A 20,762-nucleotide genomic window follows, 5' to 3' on the forward strand; every position below is an offset into this window, starting at 1 on the left:
TTCCTGACATTTAATCCAAGTAAGAATTCCCTGTCTTAGGTCAGTTAGGATCACCACTTTATTTTAAGAATATGAAATGTCAGAGTAATAGTAGAGAGAATGATTTATTTCAGCTTTTATTTCTTTCATCGTATTCCCAGTGGGTCAGAAGTTTACATACACTCAATTAGTATTTGGTAGCATTGCCTTTAAATTATTTAACTTGGCTCAAACGTTTCGGGTAGCCTTCCACAAGCTTCCCACAATAAGTTGGGTGAATTTTAGCCCATTCCTCCTGACAGAGCTGGTGTAACTGAGTCAGGTTTGTAGGCCTCCTTGCTCGCACACGCTTTTTCAGTTCTGCCCACAAATGTTATATAGGATTGAGGTCAGGGCTTTGTGATGGCCACTCGAATACCTTGACTTTGTTGTCCTTAAGCCATTTTGCCACAACTTTGGAAGTATGCTTGGTGTCATTGTCCATTTGGAAGACCCATTTGCGACCAAGCTTTGCGACCAAGCTTTAACTTCCTGACTGATGTCTTGAGATGTTGCTTCAATATATCCACATAATTGTCCATCCTCATGCCTTCTATTTTGTGTAGTGCACTTGTCCCTCCTGCAGCAAAGCACCCCCACAACATGATGTTGCCACCCCCGTGCTTCACGGTTAGGATGGTGTTCTTTGGCTTGCAAGCCTCCCCCTTTTTCCTCCAAACATAACAATGGTCATTAGGGCCAAACAGTTCTATTTTTGTTTCATCAGACCAGAGGACATTTCTCCAAAAAGTACGATCTTTGTCCCCATGTGCACTTGCAAACCGTAGTCTGGCTTTTTTATGGCGGTTTTGGAGCAGTGGCTTCTTCCTTGCTGAGTGGCCTTACAGGTTATGTCGATATAGGACTCGTTTTACTGTGATGGTTTGCAAGGATCTTAGCCCTATTTTGATGCGTAGCCTGTTTGATGGCTCGTCGGAGGTCATAGTGGATTTCTTATAAGCTTCCGGATTGGTATCCTGCTCCTTGAAAGCTGCAGCTCTAGCCTTTAGCTCATTGCGGATGTTGACTCTAATTCATGTCTTCTGGTTGGGATATGTACGTACGGTCATTGTGGGGATGACATCATTGATGCACTTATTAATGAAGCCGGGACTGATGTGGTGAACTCCTCAATGTTAGCGGATGAATCCTGGAACATATTACAGTCTGTGCTAGTGAAGCAGTCCTGTAGCTTTTCCATATTGAGCGTCACTGGTACTTCCTGTTTTGAGTTTTTGCTTGTATGCATTACTCAAAAGTATAGCGTTATGGTCAGATTTGCCAAATGGAGGGCAAGCGTTCTATGTGTTTCTGTATGTGGAGTAAAGTTAGTCTAGAGTTTTATTTCCTCTTGTTGCACAGGTGACCTTCTGGTAAGTATGAGGTCAAACTGATTTCAGTTTCCCTGCATTAAAATGACTGGCCACGAGACATGTATTTTCTTGTTTGCCTATACAGCTTGTTGAGTGCGGTCTTAGTGCCAGAATCGGTTAGTGTCGTGGTAAATAGTCAGCTATGAAAGCTATATTGCTTAATAGTATGGTCTGCAGCTTATCATGAGCTATTCGAACTCAAGCGAGCAAAAACTTGAGACTTCCTTAACATTAGAAATCGTTTTTTGTTGTTAAGAAATAGACATAACCCTCCTCCGTTCGTCTAACCCGAGGCTGCCGTTCGGTCTTAAAGATGTATGGATAAATCAACGAGATGTGTATTGTCCTTGTTCAGCCATGACTACGAGAAACTTAGAATATTACAGTTCTTCAGGTCCCACTGATAGGATAGTCTCAAACGGAGCTCCTCCGGTTCCTTCTCTAGTGACTATATGTTCGCCAATAGAACGGAAGGTAGAAGCGGTTCATCACCAACGTTGTCTCGTCAGGATACTGGCTCGTCTTCCTCTTTTGCACCGTCGCTTCCTCTTTCGAGTCCGGGGCATTAGGGACTGGTATGGAGTAAGCCGAACGTCCAGAGCTGCCGACTCGTTTAAGTAGAAATGTTCGTCCCTAATCGAGGTTAGTGATCGCATTCTGATGTCCAGAAGCTGTTTTCGATAATAGGTAATGATGGCGGAGACATTATGTAGATAAGTGTAAAAAAATATATATATATCAGAATTGTCACATTTACCAACAGGTGCTGGAAGAATGAGAGGAATTTCGAATCCCCTTAACCCCTTAAGAAAAGGTCTGGAAACTGGAAGTTACATTGCCAGACAAACATTAACGCATTAGCTTTCCCTAGCGTTTCTTCAGAAGAACAAAGGAGGAAGTAGACATGATGCCCCATCCCCAATAATTAGCTCAAATGCTAATCCTTCCCAGTCCTTCCAGCCATGATTGAAGTGATGGACCCCAACACACACACACAGCTCTTTTACGCTGCAAAGCCCATTGTTTAGCCGTTCTCCTGTTACCCGTCTCCTCAGACGGCCGTTAGCGATAGCAGAAGGGAAATAACCCCCACCTTGCGATTGGCGACGGTCCTGTTATTGCTCTGTAATGGAATAGTCCCAAATAACCCCAAATGTGATGTACGTATTTTACGCAGGTCTGTCATTGCCATCGTGTCATTCGTTTGTTATTGACGGCACAGAGAGTGCCAGATAAAATGTTCTGATTTTGTTGGTTCGTTGATCTAATGCATAAATGAATGAATGAATCGGTCAATGCCTTTGTTGATGTTTTTTTGTCTCCCCATAGATTCACCCAGAGGAGGAAGACTATGGCTTTGAGATTGAGGAGAAGAACAAGGCCATCGTGGTGAGGTCTGTCACCAGGGGCTCTCACGCTGAGGTGAGGAGTCTATAAACACACACACACACAGACACGTAAAATACACACAGACACACACATGGATGACGACACACACACACCTCCTATGCTTCCTCCTCCTTACTGACAGAGCCCGTTAGTCCCAGTGTGTGAGACAGTGGTGGTGCTGTCACTCTACCTGTCCCTCTCCTCATGGGGACTTTATTCTCAGTGTGGGGATCAGAACTATTAGACATGCCTGCTCACATTCTCCTCACTGCCATCTCAGCTCTCTCTCTCTCTGTGTGTGTGTGTGTGTGGGGGGGGGGGGGGGGGTTCTGTGCAAACGTGTTTATCTGTCTTTCTGTCTGCAGCTGGAGGACAGCCTTATCTACTCTCTTTCTTTCTTTTTGAATCAACTCCTCAAGGTCTTGTTGACTAGTTGGATCGGAGCATATGTGCAACGACTGGGGATCCCTGAGGAAGGGATTGGTAAACACAGTCTTACAGCACTCCTTCCCTGACTGTCCCTCAGTGTTCCTTAATATCCTACTCTCCTCCCTCGCTCCAACTCACTCCTCCCGCCCTCAGGCCTACAGTTGTAGCATCATCCTTACAGTTCCTAAAATGAACCTCTCACACTCCTTCTGTGTCCCCTACCCTATTTTTCCTCCCTCTCGTTTCCACTCCATCTCACTCCTCCTCATCCCCCTGCTATTCCTCCCCTCCTCTGCTCCAGACAGTGCCAGTGTAGTTGGGCCCTGGCTGACACAGAGCGTGTGTATCCGAGACTGCCCAAACACTGAGTCCGTCTGTGTGTGTGCTTTGTGAATGAGGCCCAGCTGATTCCAGGGGCCCAGTGGGGGAAAATACCTGGGAGAGCCAGGGACTCCGGGAGGGTTGCAGGGAGAATACATAACACACAAATGTGAAAACGCACGCAAGCACACTCACTCACTCAGTGGGCCACTGTGCCTTCCTGTTCTGGGCTGTCCTCCAGAGCCAGCCCCCCAGACAACCAAAGCCAAGCGTCATACTAGTGAATCTGGTCCCTGTGTCCTGGGCTAGCCAGAGAGGATATATAAAGGCTGCCGTGAGAATCGCTGTTTTTTTATCATTTAGATGTTATTTTTTAGGCTATTGCCATCACTTATCCAGGTTTTTTAAAGTGAAATCTGGCCGAAAATTGTTCACACTATTTTTTACATCTGAAAAACAAAATGGACACTGACGTACCAGAAATGAAGAGACAACCTACCCTGATGCTCCACCATTGTTGTCTCTCTCTCCATCCTCCCCTCCAGATGGCGGGGCTGCAGGAGGGCAGGAAGATCTTCACCATCAACGAGGACCTGGTGTTCCTCAGGCCCTTCCAGGAGGTGGAGACCATGATCAACCAGGCCTTCTGCATCCGTCGCTCCTTACGCATGCTGGTCAACACCAAGACCAAAGAGTGAGTACACAGGCATGTGTGTATACACACACACACACACACACACACACACACACACACAGGTATCCTCTACACACCTACACTAGTGGCGGTCGGTGCTGTTTAAGATGAGGGAGGACGATTCTTTTTTTATGAGCTTGGCCTTATTTCTATTACAGCATATTGGAAGACTGTCGTATTGCATTCATCCAGCTTAATGTAACACCGATAGGTTTAGGCTACTTCATGATACTCAAATGTTCCTGTACACATCATGTGGTTGCTCCAACCTAGCCTATGAATGAAAGTCTACAATGTAGGTGAACAGGTAGAGAGAAATTTGAGTCATCAAGGTGACAGACATTGACACATTCAATACCGCCTTGCACAATCTTACCTGCATCTAGCTGATCTAGTGTGTAGTCATTAGTCCAACAGTTGCAAACGATTTTCTATTGGACAGGTATGTTTATCCCTGTTTTTGTTCCGCTTGCTTCTGTTTAAGAAACGTTTTTCAACAGAATCGGCGGAATGAATACACACCTGATCACATGCAAGGGTGTGTCGAGTAATCAGAGAAAACGAGTATTGTAACAGATATGGGCAATTTTCTGGATCAGATTACAGATTAGTATCGGGAAAAATAATGCTTTTTCACAAAAGCAGTGCACTAGGCCTTTACTAGTCCTCCATTAGCAGACCCATATAGCCTTCTGAATTGCACCCCCAAAAAAATGTATAGCACCTAAATATAGTTCCGTTTACTGCATAAATGGTGCATGGATTTGAATGAATTACAGTGTAGGCTAATCCGTGTGTAAACTATGACACAATGTAAATGGGAGAAGGCTAAAACGTGGTCAGCGGCAGATCAAAATGGCAGCACCAAGTCTCCGGGTGAACGGAGGAGTTGTCCATGGTGCTGTTATTCAATATTCTTTATTTACCCTGTTCGTAATGAGCACAGGAAGGTTGCATTTTGGCTTCTGCTCAGATGGCTGAAGCGAGCGGGGAACACATGCAGCACACAGACACCACCGGCTACAGACCTACCACAGATCTGACTTGCAGTGGTGTAGATGAGGGACCGCACAACTTGCCTATATATACACTGGGTGCCATTATCGAGTCAATGTGCAAGGGTACGAAGTACATTTGAAGTCGGAAGTTTACATACACCTTAGCCAAATACATTTAAACTCAGTTTTTCCACAATTCCTGACATTTAATCCTAGTAAAATTCCCTGTCTTAGGTCAGTTAGGATCACCACTTTATTTTAAGAATGTGAAATGACAGAATAATAGTAGAGAGAATGATTTATTTCAGATTTTATTTCTTTCACATTCCCAGTGGGTCAGAAGTTTACATACACTCAATTAGTATTTGTTAGCATTGCCTTTAAATTGTTTAACTTGGGTCAAATGTTTCGGGTAGCCTTCCACAAGCTTCCCACAATAAGTTGGGTGATTTTTGGCCCATTCCTCCTGACAGAGCTGGTGTAACTGAGTCAGGTGTGTAGGCCTCCTTGCTCGCACACGCTTTTTCAGTTCTGCCCGCTCTCTTTGAGTCAACTACTCACCACATTTTATGCGCTGCAGTGCTAGTTAGCTGTAGCTTATGCTTTCAGGACTAGATTCATTATCTGATCCTTTGATTGGATGGACAACATGTCAGTTCATGCTGCAAGAGCTTTGATAGGTTGGAGGACATCCTCCGGAAGTTATCTTAATTACTGTGTAAGTTTATGGAAAAGGGGGGTGAGAAAGACGAGCCTTCTAGGTTTTGTATTGAAGTCAATGTACTCAGAGGAGGATGGAAACTAGCTGTCCTCCGGCTACAACATGGTGCTACCTTATAGAGTGCTGTTGAGGCTACTGTAGACCTTCATTGCAAAAGTGTGTGTTTTAATCAAATATTTGGTGAGTTGAATATATTAAGTATAGTTTTATCTAAAAAGGGATACATTTTTTTATGTTTCACTATTGTTTTAAATTCACTGATGCTGGTCCTCCCCTTCGTCCTCTGAGGAGCCTCTACTGACCTACACACACGTGTGCACACATACACACTCTTGTTGTTATAGGATTGTGAAGATTCCAGACACTCCCGGTGCCCTGTCCTTCAAACTCAGTGGCTCTGCCCCACCTCATGTACACGCAGTAAGGAAAGGTGAGTAACAACCTCTCTGATTGGGAAAGGGGGATACCTAGTCAGTTGTAAAACTGAATGCATTTAACTGAAATGTGTCTTCCGCATTTAACCCAACCCCTCTGATTCAGAGAGGAGCGGGGGGCTGCCTTAATCAACATTACGTTATAGGATGAGGCGTTACCTGCCAGCCATGCACCTGTTAACTTCAGGTCCAGTTTCTTGAGGCTCTGCTTTTTAGGACCACATGTTCGCCAGGCTAGGGTCAAAGGACAACATGTTCGCCAGGCTAGGGTCAAAGGACCACATGGTCGCCAGGCTAGGGTCAAAGGACCACATGGTCGCCAGGCTAGGGTCAAAGGACCACATGGTCGCCAGGCTAGGGTCAAAGGACCACATGTTCGCCAGGCTAGGGTCAAAGTACATTTTTAATTGTATTTACAACTGTTGAGTCACGAGCAAGGGATGAGTCCAAATGTGTAAAACAGTTGGATAAGGAAGGAGGAAACATGGCCGGCGATTTATTTTCTTCTGCATTGAGGGAGAAGGAGTCACGACCCGGGGTCTCATACACTCTGCTCTGGCTGCACACACACAAACACACACGCACAGGCTCCTTTCAGCTACTGGCCCCATAGGAGTTTCTGAATGATATCATACTCCCCAGCTCCCTCTCTCGTCTCCTAAACCAGGATCCTGGTTGACGGCTGGGATTTGGTTGGCTTGGGTTGGCTGCTAAACTGAAGATATGGAGTCGTGTGCTTTGTGTGAGGTGGATCACTGGGGAAATTATGCTAGGGCTGGTATTTTTAAACGGGACAGGAGATCTGTTCTTATTTTAGGGCACAGCTAAAGTGTTACCAGACAACTTATTTGAGGACCAAAACAATATAGGAACTTTAATTAATAGTATACACATAGCTTTATAATAATAATTATATATGCCATATAGCAGATGCTTTTATTCAAAGCGACATACAGTCATGTGTGCTTACATTTTATGCATCGGTGGTCCTGGGAATCAAACCCAAAACCCTGGTATTGCTAATGCCATGCTTTACCACCTGAGCCACACACCTATCTACGTCTTAGATGAGCAGATGGTCTTGGATATGCCTTATTCTCTGATCACGTTAAAAACAGATTCTTCATCTCAATGGGATCTCCGAATAAAATAGAATGAACTAAATATTTACAGAATGGACCAGATAGATGAGGATACATTGTACACATGCTGTTATTATAGAAAAACATTCATTCAACATGCATACATTCTGTGACATCAGTGGTTACAGGATGACACATGAGAAGCTGTGTCCCCGCCCACTTTGACCCCTGTGTGATTATAGGGTCGGAGGCGGCGGTGGCAGGCCTCCAGCCAGGTCAGTGCATCCTGAAGGTGAATGGCAACAACATGAACCATAGCGACTACCAGGAGGTCCTGGAGCACTTCACCTCCCACCACGACCAGCAGGATCAGCCCGACATGGTGAGACGTAGTTTGCGTGCAGAGCTGTGGTCCAGCGGTGACACTACCGGATCCATACACACATGGGACTCCCTACTGGAAAACAGGGTTCAATCCCTGTCTCATCCCCCTCTGATTCTTACTGTCTGTCAATAAAGCATTCAAATACATAGGGAGAATCTCATTTTTTTTTAAAGAAAGAGACATTTGACGACAAACAATGTTTTAATACTGTACGCACAATATTAGGGAAACGTACATGATCAGAGATTCAACCATGATGGCATTAGCCTAATGGACCATTGCGACTTTTCTACCAGTGTCGAGACGTGTTTCAATCACACTACTGTAGTGTGTTCCCTTCTACAGTGTCACATGCAAGGGTTTGACTGGTTTAATGCGTCACAACCAGGGTTCTTCTGCAACCTCAATTTCACTCTTTTATGGTTTACAGTGAACTGCCAATATACCTACTTTTCCCCTTGTTGTTATTTTCCTACTGTGACAAATATTTTGGCTTTGTCAGCTTGGGACAGTGCAGGGTATACTATGGAGCAGAGGTGGGACCAAGTCATTGTTTTACAAGTCACAAGTAAGTCTCAAGTCTTAGCACGCAAGTCCCAAGTCAAGACAGGCAAGTCCCATGTCAAGTCTCAAGTCAAGACCGATAAGTGTCAAGTCTCAAGTCCTAAACTTTGAGTTTCGAGTCCTAAACAAGTCATAATGTGCTTTTCACCAAATGTAATACCATTTCATATTTTTAACAAGAGTAATAGTATATTATTACATTTACGCAAACCATGAATACTTTAAAAAAGATCTATATTTATTACCTACCAAATAAACATTATATTTCCATGGAAATACATGGGTAGCCATGAGAAAGACCCCCCCCCCCAAAAGTGATCGACTATCGAGGATCGCTATGGGGCGAAATAGGCTTGTACACAATCGTATAACCTCAATCGCCCAACCTTGATTTAGGAACATCAGGTAGGATTTAGGCTACCAACTGCCTAGCCAGTTGTAGCTCAATCTTGGGTGCAATGATCACGTTCGCGCACTGACGTATTGTGTGGAGGCTAATTGATTTAACATTACGCTAGCCTACATGATACACCAGCAAAGTAATTAAATATATAGCTGTCGGCTATATTAGCCACGACTTACCGTTCTTTGTGCAGCTTCAAATGTCGAACAAAGTTGGAAATTGTTGCGCCGCCGTCTAATTTTCTTCCCGATTGTTTTGCAAGTTGCAATCCGTTTTTTGTGGATACATCGTCATCTTTATATCCGAAAATAATAATTTGGGGTATCATCTTTCCAAGGGCTCCATCTGAATTCCCCCGCCGACGTTCCTCTGCACTGCCACGCTCAACTTTTTCTCAGCTGGCACAATTTGATTGGCTGCTGTCCGATTCAAACTGTAATCCGATAAATGAGGAGCTGATGCGCTGCACACTTTTTTAAATAGCATCATTTTAAATATTTGGGCTTGGGGAGGGTATCAAGTCAGGTCAAGTCAAAAGGCTCAAGTCCAAGTTAAGTCACGAGTCATTGGTGTTAAAGTCGAGTTGCAAGTCATCATATTTGTGACTCGAGTCTGACTCGAGTCCAAGTCATGTGACTCGAGTCCACACCTCTGCTATGGAGGGCTTTCATTAGGAGCTCCTTTGTTGATGTTTACTCTGGCTCCTCTCCTCTTGTCCAATCCCCTGCTTTGTTGATGTTTAACCTGTCTCCTCCTGTCCAATCCCCTGCTTTGTTGATGTTTAACCTGGCTCCTCCTGTCCAATCCCCTGCTTTGTTGATGTTTAACCTGGCTCCTCCTGTCCAATCCCCTGCTTTGTTGATGTTTAACCTGGCTCCTCCTGTCCAATCCCCTGCTTTGTTGATGTTTAACCTGGCTCCTCCTGTCCAATCCCCTGCTTTGTTGATGTTCAACCAGGCTTAACTCTGTTTGAAGTACATCTTAATGTCTCTTTTACTTCAATCACACACAAATTCTTTAACTGCCAGAGAAGCACATGTGATTCCAAGCACGCTCTTGCACAGAAACCTAGACACACACTTGAATGTGACACAAACACACCAGTGTTTGACCCTGGTGTGTTCTCCCTGTGTCCTGTCAGTGTCAGTGGGTGTACCGTGTGTTTGAGGATGTGGAGGAGGAGGGGGGCTCGTTCAAGGCCTGCACAGCAGAGAAATGCTCAGACATCGATGAGGAGAACGGCAGGAACGGAACAGGTACTGTACACCACCTCACCATAGAAGTGCATGTTTGTGTTTGTCTGCTAACAGGTGTGTACTTGAAAATAGGTCCTCAAAAGCGTCCCTTTGTCCAATCCAGACTGCAGGGGGGGCCTGAGCCGGCTGTCTCTGTCTGATGACACGGTGCCCCTGGTGAGCATGACGGTGGACAACGTGCACCTGGAGCACGGCGTGGTGTACGAGTATGTCAGTACAGCCGGCATTAAGAGCCACGTCCTGGAGAAGATGGTGGAGCCCAAGGGCTGCTTCAGCCTTACTGCGAAGGTACAGCACATGTCCACTGTTTTTGTAGTATTAGCATGCTAACGCTACACTTATCATGCTAGCAGCAGTATGTGGTTCAGTTTCAAGTTTTTATTGTGACGTACGCTAGCACAGTGACATGCTTTTCTTGCTTGCTCTTTCCCAACAATGCAGTATAATTTTTTTTAAGTAGAACAAAAACACTAGAAATAGGAAGAACGGGAATCAGTAAGAAACCTATTTACAGGGTCAAATACCATATTTATAATGTGCAGGGATACTGGAGTGGCAGGGTTAGATATGTACAGTTGAAGTCGGAAGTTTACATACCCCGAGCCAAATACATTTAAACTCAGTTCTTCACAATTCCTGACATTTAATCCAAGTAAAAATTCCCTGTCTGAGGTCAGTTAGGAACACCACTTTATTTTAAGAATGTTAAATGTCAGAATTTTTTTATTTTTTATTTATACTTTATTTAACCAGGTAGGCTAGTTGAGAACAAGTTCTCATTTACTGCGACCTGGCCAAGATAAAGCAAAGCAGTGCGACACAAACAACAACACAGAGTTACACATGGAATAAACAAACATACAGTCAATAACACAATAGAAAAAGTCTATATACAGTGAGTGCAAAAAATATATATACACGATAAGACGAAGACAAAGACGTCTGACTGCTACGCCATCTTGGAGTAGAGAGAAGGATTTATTTCAGCTTTTCTTTCATCACATTCCCAGTGGGTCAGAAGTTTACATACACTCAATTAGCATTTGGTAGCATTGCCTTTAAATTGTTTAACTTGGGTCAAATGTTTCGGTTAGCCTTCCACAAGCTCCCCACAATAAGTTGGGTGAATTTTGGCCCATTCCTCCTGACAGAGCTGGTGTAACTGAGTCAGGTTTTTAGGCCTCCTTGCTCGTACACACTTTTTCAGTTCTGCCCACAAATGACTTGTCATGCACAAAGTAGATGTCCTAACCGATTTGCCAAAACTATAGTTTGTTAACAAGACATTTGTGGAGTGGTTGAAAAACGAGTTTTAATGACTCCAACGTAAGTGTATGTAAACTTCCGACTTTAACTGTATAGGGGTAAGGTGACTAGGCATCAGGATATATGATAAACAGAGTAGCAGCAGCGTATATGATGACTGTATGTGAGTGTATGTTTGAATGTATGTGTGTGAGGAAATGATGAGTGTGTAGAATGTGCATAGAGACTATAAAATGGAAGGGTCAATGCAGATAGTCACTGTAGCCTGAAGGCTTCTTCGGCCATACCGTCAAGGAACAGGAAATGTCCATTGTTGTTGTAGTCTCCTAGCATTAGCATAAACACTTTGGGTTTGTCTTTATTGCATCGCCACAGCCATGATTTCTACCATTTAGCATTTATGATGAGAACAATAGGAGTGAATGGTTCCCAGGTTGCTTCGTGCTCTTCTCTCCATGCAAAAATCACTTCAAATCACTTGAACTTGAAGACGTGAACCCAAAGGGATTTAAAACATACACTCTGCCCTGTCAGATCCTGGAGGCCTTTGCGAGCGACGACAGTCATTTTGTGCGTAACTGCAGCCAGCTGATCTCGCAGAGTGACCGCGTGATGTCCATGCCCCAATTTGAGTTCAGGAACATCTGTGATACCAAGCTGGAGAGCATCCGCCGGCGAATCAGGAGATACCAGCAGGTACAGGATCTACAGGATCCCTCTGTCATAGCCCCCTTTGTAGTGCAAGAGCAGCTACAAATGTCTTCAAGTTCTCTCTCGCACTCTCTTTCTTCTTTCTCTCCTTGTCTCTCCCTCACCCCCGCCAGACACTCAGATCAGCAACGACTATTGATCCATCATTATGTGATAGCGGTAAATATACCGTTTTTCATTGGCTGTTGTTTTCAGTTTGCCCAGGAGCTGAGGAAAAAGGCGTGCCCCACATTCAAGCAGGCAGGCGTACTGACCCACCCGCTGGGCTGCATGGACTTTGTGCCCACCAACTGCCACGTCAACCTGATGCAGGTGTCCCAACCCAAGACCCCCATGGTGTCCGGCAGGGCCTTCAGCTTCCGCTTCGGACGCAAGAACTCCTTCTACGGCCTGGACCCCAACCAAGGTGGGGTGAGAAGACAATGCAGACGTGTGTGTGTGTACTGTACATGCACTGGCACACACATACAGTACACACTCATATGCACATATACCTTTAGATTACAAAAAGAACAACAGTACAGCAGCACACATACTACACAGCTCTTTAGCAACTTTGTAGAGTTATGTCAATGCCTCAGTTCAGTTACTTTGTGGAATTCTAGTCACAGTTGAGTTTTGCCAACAATAGCCAAGATCCCCTGTACAACATTGCACAGAGCTAGCCTTTAACCCACCTTAAAGCTTAAAACAAAGAGATAATTTCCACTAAATACCATCTTTGATCAATTACATCCCACAGTACAAATTACTTTAAGCTCTTGTGATGAAACAAACTGAGTAGATTAGCCTTTAGCCCGCATATAGTGACAACTCCCGCAGTACATTTGCAGTAAAGTAGTTGTAATCCCACCACTCTAATCGTCTCCATTGGTTTCCCATTAAACAACCATTAGCCTCAGGCGACCCCCCCCCCCACTCCGAAACGTTTAGCCATCCCCTCTGTGGGTGTTGGTGAATAATGTCATCAAAGCGGTCCCTCCAAGACACCAAGGGTGGAATATTCTTCAGAAGGTGAGAGGGAAGGACAGAGAAGAGGGAGAGAAACAGAGGAGAGAGAGAGAGAGAGTCGGTGGGAGAGATATTTACAGGAGTAGCCCTTGGCCCATCCCCAGAATTAAATAGAACATTACGTATCTCTATGGGCCCATCTTGTCCTCCTGTCTGTGTTTTGTCGGTCTCTGCGGTTTCGGTAGCCTGCCTTTCGGCCTGTCACAAGGGCCGCTCTGACACTGCTCAGAGAAACACTAAGACGGGAAGAGACAGAGGAAGCTGCAACAGACAGCCAGCCGTCTGACTGGAAGATTAGCATCGTTAGTATTGCTTCAACCTTCCTCTCTCCTCAGTTCCTCGACTTAATCGTAGCCTGTGCTATTATGTGCTAACATTACACCCTCAGGCTTCTAGATCAGGAAGTAGAATTGTGAATTAGACAAATTATTTTTATCATATTCTAGGGCATTTCTTCATGACTCACAAGGCAGTAGAATGTACATAGAACACCAATGTGTAATGGGCCCTTTATACACAAGCACACTGTTTTTGTCAAAATGATAGGTTGTATATTCACCACAGTGTTATTGTGTATGAAAGCTCAACATGTGGTATAGGTCTCTGGAAGTGAACGTTGATTGTCTCTCCCTCTTTCCCCCTCTATTTTTACCTCTGCTTTTCTGACATCACGATGTGAAGTGCAGCTTTTCAAAAATTCTTAACTTCAAAGACGTAGACACTTATTTTAATACTCTTTCACTTCCTTTTCATTTCTTTACCTCTATTTATTCATCTATTTATTTTCTCTCTCCCCACAGCTAACCTGTCTCACATGTCTCACACCCAACACTGTGTGACTAGCATGGGTGCCCCGTCTTACAGCTGCAGCGGTCTCGGGGAGGAGGAGGATGGTGAGGGGGACATCGAGGGCTATGGAGAGGTCATCCCAGACAGGCTCAAACAGGAGGACATGGAGATCCAGGATGCATACATCCGCCTCTACAGCCGCCTGAACATCGCCGTGCAAGAGATGAGGCAGTACGTCACCCAAATAGACGCGTAAGTACACATATATGAACATCCTTGCAAAGTACCTACTGTACATCAGGGATCTCAATCCGGTGGCCCTCGAGCCAGACACGTTCCGCGAGCTCATTTAATGTGGCCAAATATACAGTGTGGTTCCAAAAGTTTTTACACCCTTGATAAAGATGAGTAAAAATAACTCTATAAACCACAGGTTGCCAATGTGTTTCAAGTCCGGAGACTGAGATGGCCATTGCAAAATGTTGATTTTTTTGCCCGATTTAATCATTTCTTGTGGATTTTAATGTGTGCTTGGGGTTATTGTCTATATATAATTTCTATATTTTTTTAGCATACAATTTAATTTAGCTCAGTATTTATAAAGTGTGTTATTATTCTGCGTGAAAATGAAAGGCCAAGATATTATGGAACTGTTGTCCCCAGGCAGTCTCCTGAGGCCTGGCCCTGTTTGTCCAGCTTCCTGTTTTTCTTGTTTAAAGGAAAGAGTCACCCATTTTGAATGCTATATCGTATTTGTGCATGTCTGTTCTATTTATTCCTGGGGTCATTTTATGTGTATATGAGCTATTCACCGTTCAAGCAGATAGAAATACAGCCGGTGTGACGGGTTTTGCATCATATGACGCGTCATTCCCGCTGTATTTCTGGCTTCTTGAACGGGAATCGTTTCCATTAACGAGTCCAACGAGAAGGATACACTGCTTTCCCGGGAACAGGCCCAAATAATGTAATTTGCGTGAATAAAAGACGCAGAAAAAGAGGCCACAGGTCAGGCTGCCTTCTGAGAATCCATAGGCGAGCGAGTAAACTCCCACTGCCATCCGTTCTACTCGCTAACATGCAATTATTGGAAAATAAAACTGATGACCTACGACTATCCTACCAATGGGACATTCAAAACTGTAATATCTTATGTTTCACCTAGTCGTGGCTGAATGACGACACGGATAATATAGAGCTGGCGGGATTTTCCATGCACTGGCAGAACAGAGAAGCTACGTCTGGTAAGACGAGGAGTGGGGGTGTGTGTCTTTTTGTCAATAACAGCTGGTGTGCGATGTCTAGTATTAAAGAAGTCTCGAGGTATTGCTCTGCTGAGGTAGAGTACCTTATGATAAGCTGTAGACCACACTATCTACCAAGAGAATTCTCATCTGTATTATTCGTAGCCGTTTATTCGTATCACCACAGACCGATGCTGGCACGAAGACAGCACTCAACCAACTGTATAAGGCCATAAGCAAACAAGAAAATACACATCCAGAAGCGGCGCTCCTAGTGGCCGGGGACTTTAATGAAGGCAAACTTAAATCGGTTCTACAAAAATTTTACCAGCATGTCACATGTGCAACCAGAGGAGAAAAAAAGTCTGGTCATGGCTCACATCAACAACATCCTCCCGGATACTCTAGACCCACTCCAATTCGCATACTGCCCCAACAGATCCACAGAATCTCAATCGCACTCCACACTGCCTTTTCCCACCTGGACAAAAGGAACACCTATGTGAGAATGCTGTTCATTGACTACAGCTCAGTGTTCAACACCATAGTGCCCACGAAGCTCATCACTAAGCTAAGGACCCTGGGTCTAAACACCTCCCTCTGCAACTGGATCCTGGACTTCCTGACAGGCCACCCCCAGATGGTAAGGGTAGGCAACAACACGTCTGCCACGCTGATCCTCAACACTGGGGCACCTTATGGCTGTGTACTTGGTCCCCTCCTGTACTCCCTGTTCACCCACGACTGCATGGCCAAACACGACTCCAACACCATCATTAAGTTTGCTGACAACACAACAGTGTTAGGCCTGATCACCGACAATGATGAGACAGCCTATAGGGAGGTCAGAGAACTGACAGTGTGGTGCCCGGACAAAAACCTCTCCCATAATGTGAGCAGGACAAAGGAGCTTGATCGTGGACTACAGTAAAAAAGGTGGGCCAAACAGGCTCCCATTAACATTGACGGGGCTGTAGTGGAGTGGGTCGAGAGTTACAAGTTCCTTGGTGTCCACATCACCAACAAACTATCATGGTCCAAACACACCAAGACAGTCGTGATGAGGGCACGACAACACCTTTACCCCCTCAGGAGAACGAAAAGATTTGGCATGGGTCCCCAGATCCTCAAAGTTCTACAGCTGCACCATCGAGAGCATCCTGACTGGTTGCGTCACCGCCTGGTATATGGCAACTGCTCGGCATCTGACCGTAAGGCGCTACAGAGAGTAGTGCGTTCGGCCCAGTACATTACTGGGACCAAGCTTCCTGCCATCCAGGACCTATATAATAGGCGGTGTCAGAGGAAAGTCCATAAAATTGTCGGACTCCAGACACCCAAGTCATAGACTTTTCTCTGCTACCGCACGGCAAGCGGTACCGGAGCGCCAGGTCTAGGACCAAAAGGCTCCTTAACAGCTTCAAATCACCACCGGACTATTTATATTGACACCCTCCCCCCCATTTTGTTTTGTACACTGCTGCTACTCGCTGTTTATTATTTATGTATAGTCACTTTACCCCTACCTACATGGACAAATTACCTCAACTAACCTGTACCCCCGCACACTGACTCGGTACCGGTACCCCCTGTATATAGACTCGTTATTGTTATGTTACAAAGTTTGATTTGATTTGAATAGCTCTGATACACATTCTCTCTCTCGCTCTCTCTCATAAATGGGGGAATTCTTCAGTCCAAAACTGTTCATGGACTGGGCAAGCAGGAATAGGCTGTGAAACCACAACCCCATTGAGAGGAGGGAAAACCTTCTTTACTGTGTGTGTAAATTAAGTGTGCGCATATTAAAGCAGAGTGTGTGTCCATAAAAGACAGACACATTATGAGAATATTTCTAATTAGTTCCCTTTCTCTTATTTTTCGTGTGTTTCCTCCAATGTGGCGGGCGGGAACCACAGCCTCCTTTTTTCCATCACGGAGCCCACCCAGCCGCAGGGCAGCGAGTCCCCAGCCTACGAGGCCATTCAGCCCCCTTCCGTGACCCCCGAAGAGGGGGACCAGGAAAAGGCGGAGCACGGGGGCATCAAGAGGGTCTGCTTCAAGGTGACGGAAAAGGACCAAGAGGACTCGGGCCAAGACACCATGAGCTACAGGGACTCCTACAGGTAAGATAAGAAAGACTTAAGACAAGATATAATGGTGACTCGTTTCAGGAAACTAGGTGAATGTTGCGCGTCAATACTTCACAGTAGAGCCATTTGAATGTAAACTTTTTTTTTAAATCAAAATGCGTTTTTGAGCAGAAATGCCTTTTGGAACGTGAACTTTCATGTGCCTTATTATCAAACGTGTATGCTGTCTGTAAATACGAATAACATTGTTACATTACGAGCCTAGTTGGTTTAGCCACAGAAAAAGTCAGCAACCTTCCCGCTAGCCATGATTGGCTGAGATAATGAATGGGCTTGACATGCCGAGAGATCGAATTTTGAAATCAGGGGAATTTGAGTATGATAGCTACGGAGATGGAGAAAACACCTGTCTCCGGATTACGTCTTTAAACTAAGGGTAACCATGGCATCCGTGACAGAGAGGGAGAAGCGTCCATCCATGTATACGGGTAAGATTGTCTAGCTAGCTACATTTTCACATATTACATGTTTGTAATTTTGTCAGAAAGTTGTTTTCATTTCAAGTTAAAGTGTACTATTAGCTAGATAGCTAACGTTAGCTGGCTGGCTCGCTAGCTAACGTTACGTGTATGATCTTTGTCGAATATTATTTGTATCTCAGAGCCATCAGTCTAGTTTGTCTCTCAGACATTCAATCTCGTCACATCTGGAGAGGGTGGGCTGCTCCAAAACCTACCATGAGGTGGGACTAAATTTGGAACCCTCTCCCAGAGAGCATGTGTGTGTGCGCAAGAGTGCCTGTGTGTGCGGAGGAGAGAATCAAGGCCAAACTCCCGTGTGTTTTACGTAAGGGTTGGCACTTCAGTCCCAGCTCGACAGGAATGATCCAGCATCCCATTGGCAGACACATTAAGACGCACACAGTCTATAGGGCAGGCAATAATAGAGACCCGACTCACAAACAACTCACTAAGCTGTAGTGTCTTCCTGTGATCTCCAGTTCACAGTGTGGGCCAGTTAGTTGCTGAGCCAAGCTGGATGATTATAGTAAAACTACGTGATTGTTTAAGTGCGAAGCACGATGATAATGCTACTTCTGGCTCCTTAATCCACGACGCACACAGAAATGTTCACAACAGTAGGGCTGCCTATTAAAATGCATTGAAAATGTAGGGATAATTGGAGAATAACTATTGAGCGTTAAAGGGATGGTTCAGCAAATTTACGTATTTGTTTCCTTACCTTAAAAGCAGTCTATGGACAAGGAGTGACAGCAATCAGAACTTTGGTTTTGTTAAACTAGCCACTGCCAAATGGAAACGTATCTAAATGTAATTTTTTTCTGAACTCTCCCTTTATGCAAAAACTTTGCTGTTGTGGAGGCTTGTGATCTTCTTTAATGTTTGAGTATCGTTTGACTTCAACTTTTCTGGTTATGGATTATTTTAACAATCTTATTTGGGACATTGGTGTAGCCACACCTTACGACATTATAGTGGAATGCATTTTAGTCATGCCAATCAAGTAAGTTGATGTTTGTGAGAAGCATTTGACTACTGCTCGCTCTGCTTATAATTTACAAGACAGACTCCATCCACATTTGACCTTGTGTTTTTTTCTGTAGGGAATGAATGTACTTTTCAACTGTTTTCTGACCATCTCTCTCGCTCTCTGTGTGTTTTCAGTGAATGTAACAGTAACAGGGATTCCGTCTTGTCGTACACAAGTGTACGTAGCAACAGCTCTTACCTGGGGAGTGATGAGATGGGTTCAGGTAAGAAACAGTTAATAAAGTAACGACTAGACTAAGATATTCATACCCCTGTAGGATAACAAATATCAAGTTGGTTTGACTTATGTGGAAAAATGTACACAATGTCCCTTCTATCTCTCTCTCTCAGGTGATGAGCTGCCCTGTGACATGAGTATTTCCTCTGACAAGCAGGACAAGCTGCACGGCTGTTTGGAGCACCTTTTCAACCAGGTGCTCCATCTTTACCACTACACTATCTTTTGCACAATACTGCTTTTACCATTACCTCTGTAATCAGTCAGTAGCCATGCTGTTCTCAATCTGTTTTGTAATAAACTGTGTTGACGTGTGTAGTGAAGACACTGTTCTGCACTAATAGTATACGTACACATGCACACCCACACACCTTTTCCATTAGCCCTCAGAAACATCATGTTCATAGTAATCAGTCTGGTCTACATCTGTAGTGCATTGCCTTGTTGTGCCATCTCTCTATTCTCCTCTTTGTCATCCTGTCTTTCTCGCTCTTTCTCTCTACACCCACACACACACACACAGACGTGTGTTCCTCCTTGCATCTACTCTTACCGACATCACATGCCCTTTGACCTCTCCCATACTCCCCGAGGGACACCACCATTTTGGCTCCCGTCGATTTCCTGGGCCTGAGAGACTGAGGCCAGTCTCTGTGTGTTGAGGTCTGACTGGTTGTGACTGTCATCTGCAGGTGGACTCCATCAACAGCCTGCTCAAAGGGCCCATCATGACCAAGGCCTGCGAGGAGACCAAGCACTTTCACACTGACCACACTAAGCCAGGTACCAGCTACGTTTTGTGTGTTTGTGTGTGTAAGACATGGGCCAAGACACCATGAGCTACAGGGACTCCTGTTTGTTTAGAGTTGTCAGGGTTCACTGAGAATGTGTGTGTGTATAGATGTGTGAAGTGTTATACTGAAGAATTCTCATAGCATTTATATTGGTAATTAACCAAATCATTGAAACAATCATGGAGCAGAGTTCCGTCACACTGAAGACTGGACGGTGCGCTGTCACATCATCCACAAGAACAGCCAGGAGGACCCTTGGAACCTGCCCAGCTCTATTAAGACACTGGTGGAGAGCCTGCAACGATTTGTGGATGGTCAGTAAAACACACACACGTGTAACAAATGCACACACTGCAGAAACCCACGCGTAACACACCCATCACGCAAACTAACACACACACATAGACACAGCAGAAAAACACGTGTAACACACCCATCAAACAAACACACACACACACGCAGACACCGCAGAAACTCACGTGTAACACACCCATCACGCAAACAAACAGACACACACGCAGACACAGCAGAAACACATGTGGATCACTCGGGTAATAAAATCCTCCTTGTTCTGTAGATGGGAAGAACCAGGTGCTTCTGGCCCTGCTCAAATGTACAGGTAAGCCTTATGTCAGATTTAGATGATTGATTGTCTTACTTCTCTGAGGGACCAGACAGAGGCAGTGTTTTGGGTTGAGAGTAATAACGGTTGTCAAAATCCTGTCAACCGTCCGTCTCATGTGCCCTCTTTCACTCTTTCTTTTACCCTTCCCTCCTCTCTCTTTCATTGTCTATCACTATCATATCCTCTTTCTTTTGCAATTACCCCTCCCTTACCTCTCTTTCTCCAACCTATCTCCCACCTCTTTCCATTATACTCCTCTCTCTCTCAACCCCACCCCTCCGCCTGTCTAATGACTTGCATAGTCCCCTGCCTTCCATATGGTTTGTTGCTGTTTTTGAAAAACGTCCCGTGAAGAGTTTATATGAAGCAAAGCA

At 44.8% G+C, this 20,762-nt stretch overlaps 1 protein-coding gene across 1 annotated transcript in view; it reads left to right on the forward strand.

The window, feature by feature from the left end:
- LOC139542083 (phosphatidylinositol 3,4,5-trisphosphate-dependent Rac exchanger 1 protein-like) overlaps positions 1-20,762 on the forward strand; it is a 144,953-nt gene that overhangs the window by 103,975 nt on the left and 20,216 nt on the right. Inside the window, exons 17-31 of the mRNA XM_071347109.1 lie at positions 2,721-2,813; positions 4,076-4,224; positions 6,288-6,373; positions 7,702-7,841; positions 9,953-10,067; positions 10,171-10,355; positions 11,868-12,029; positions 12,240-12,450; positions 13,856-14,096; positions 17,008-17,214; positions 18,867-18,955; positions 19,083-19,165; positions 19,662-19,752; positions 19,952-20,077; positions 20,341-20,382. Coding sequence (XP_071203210.1) covers positions 2,721-2,813; positions 4,076-4,224; positions 6,288-6,373; positions 7,702-7,841; positions 9,953-10,067; positions 10,171-10,355; positions 11,868-12,029; positions 12,240-12,450; positions 13,856-14,096; positions 17,008-17,214; positions 18,867-18,955; positions 19,083-19,165; positions 19,662-19,752; positions 19,952-20,077; positions 20,341-20,382 — 2,020 coding nt within the window. The remainder of the gene's footprint in view (positions 1-2,720; positions 2,814-4,075; positions 4,225-6,287; positions 6,374-7,701; positions 7,842-9,952; positions 10,068-10,170; positions 10,356-11,867; positions 12,030-12,239; positions 12,451-13,855; positions 14,097-17,007; positions 17,215-18,866; positions 18,956-19,082; positions 19,166-19,661; positions 19,753-19,951; positions 20,078-20,340; positions 20,383-20,762) is intronic.

The sequence above is a fragment of the Salvelinus alpinus genome, chromosome 17 (genome assembly GCF_045679555.1).
Source record: "Salvelinus alpinus chromosome 17, SLU_Salpinus.1, whole genome shotgun sequence".
In the NCBI taxonomy this organism is placed as follows: Eukaryota; Metazoa; Chordata; class Actinopteri; order Salmoniformes; family Salmonidae; genus Salvelinus; species Salvelinus alpinus.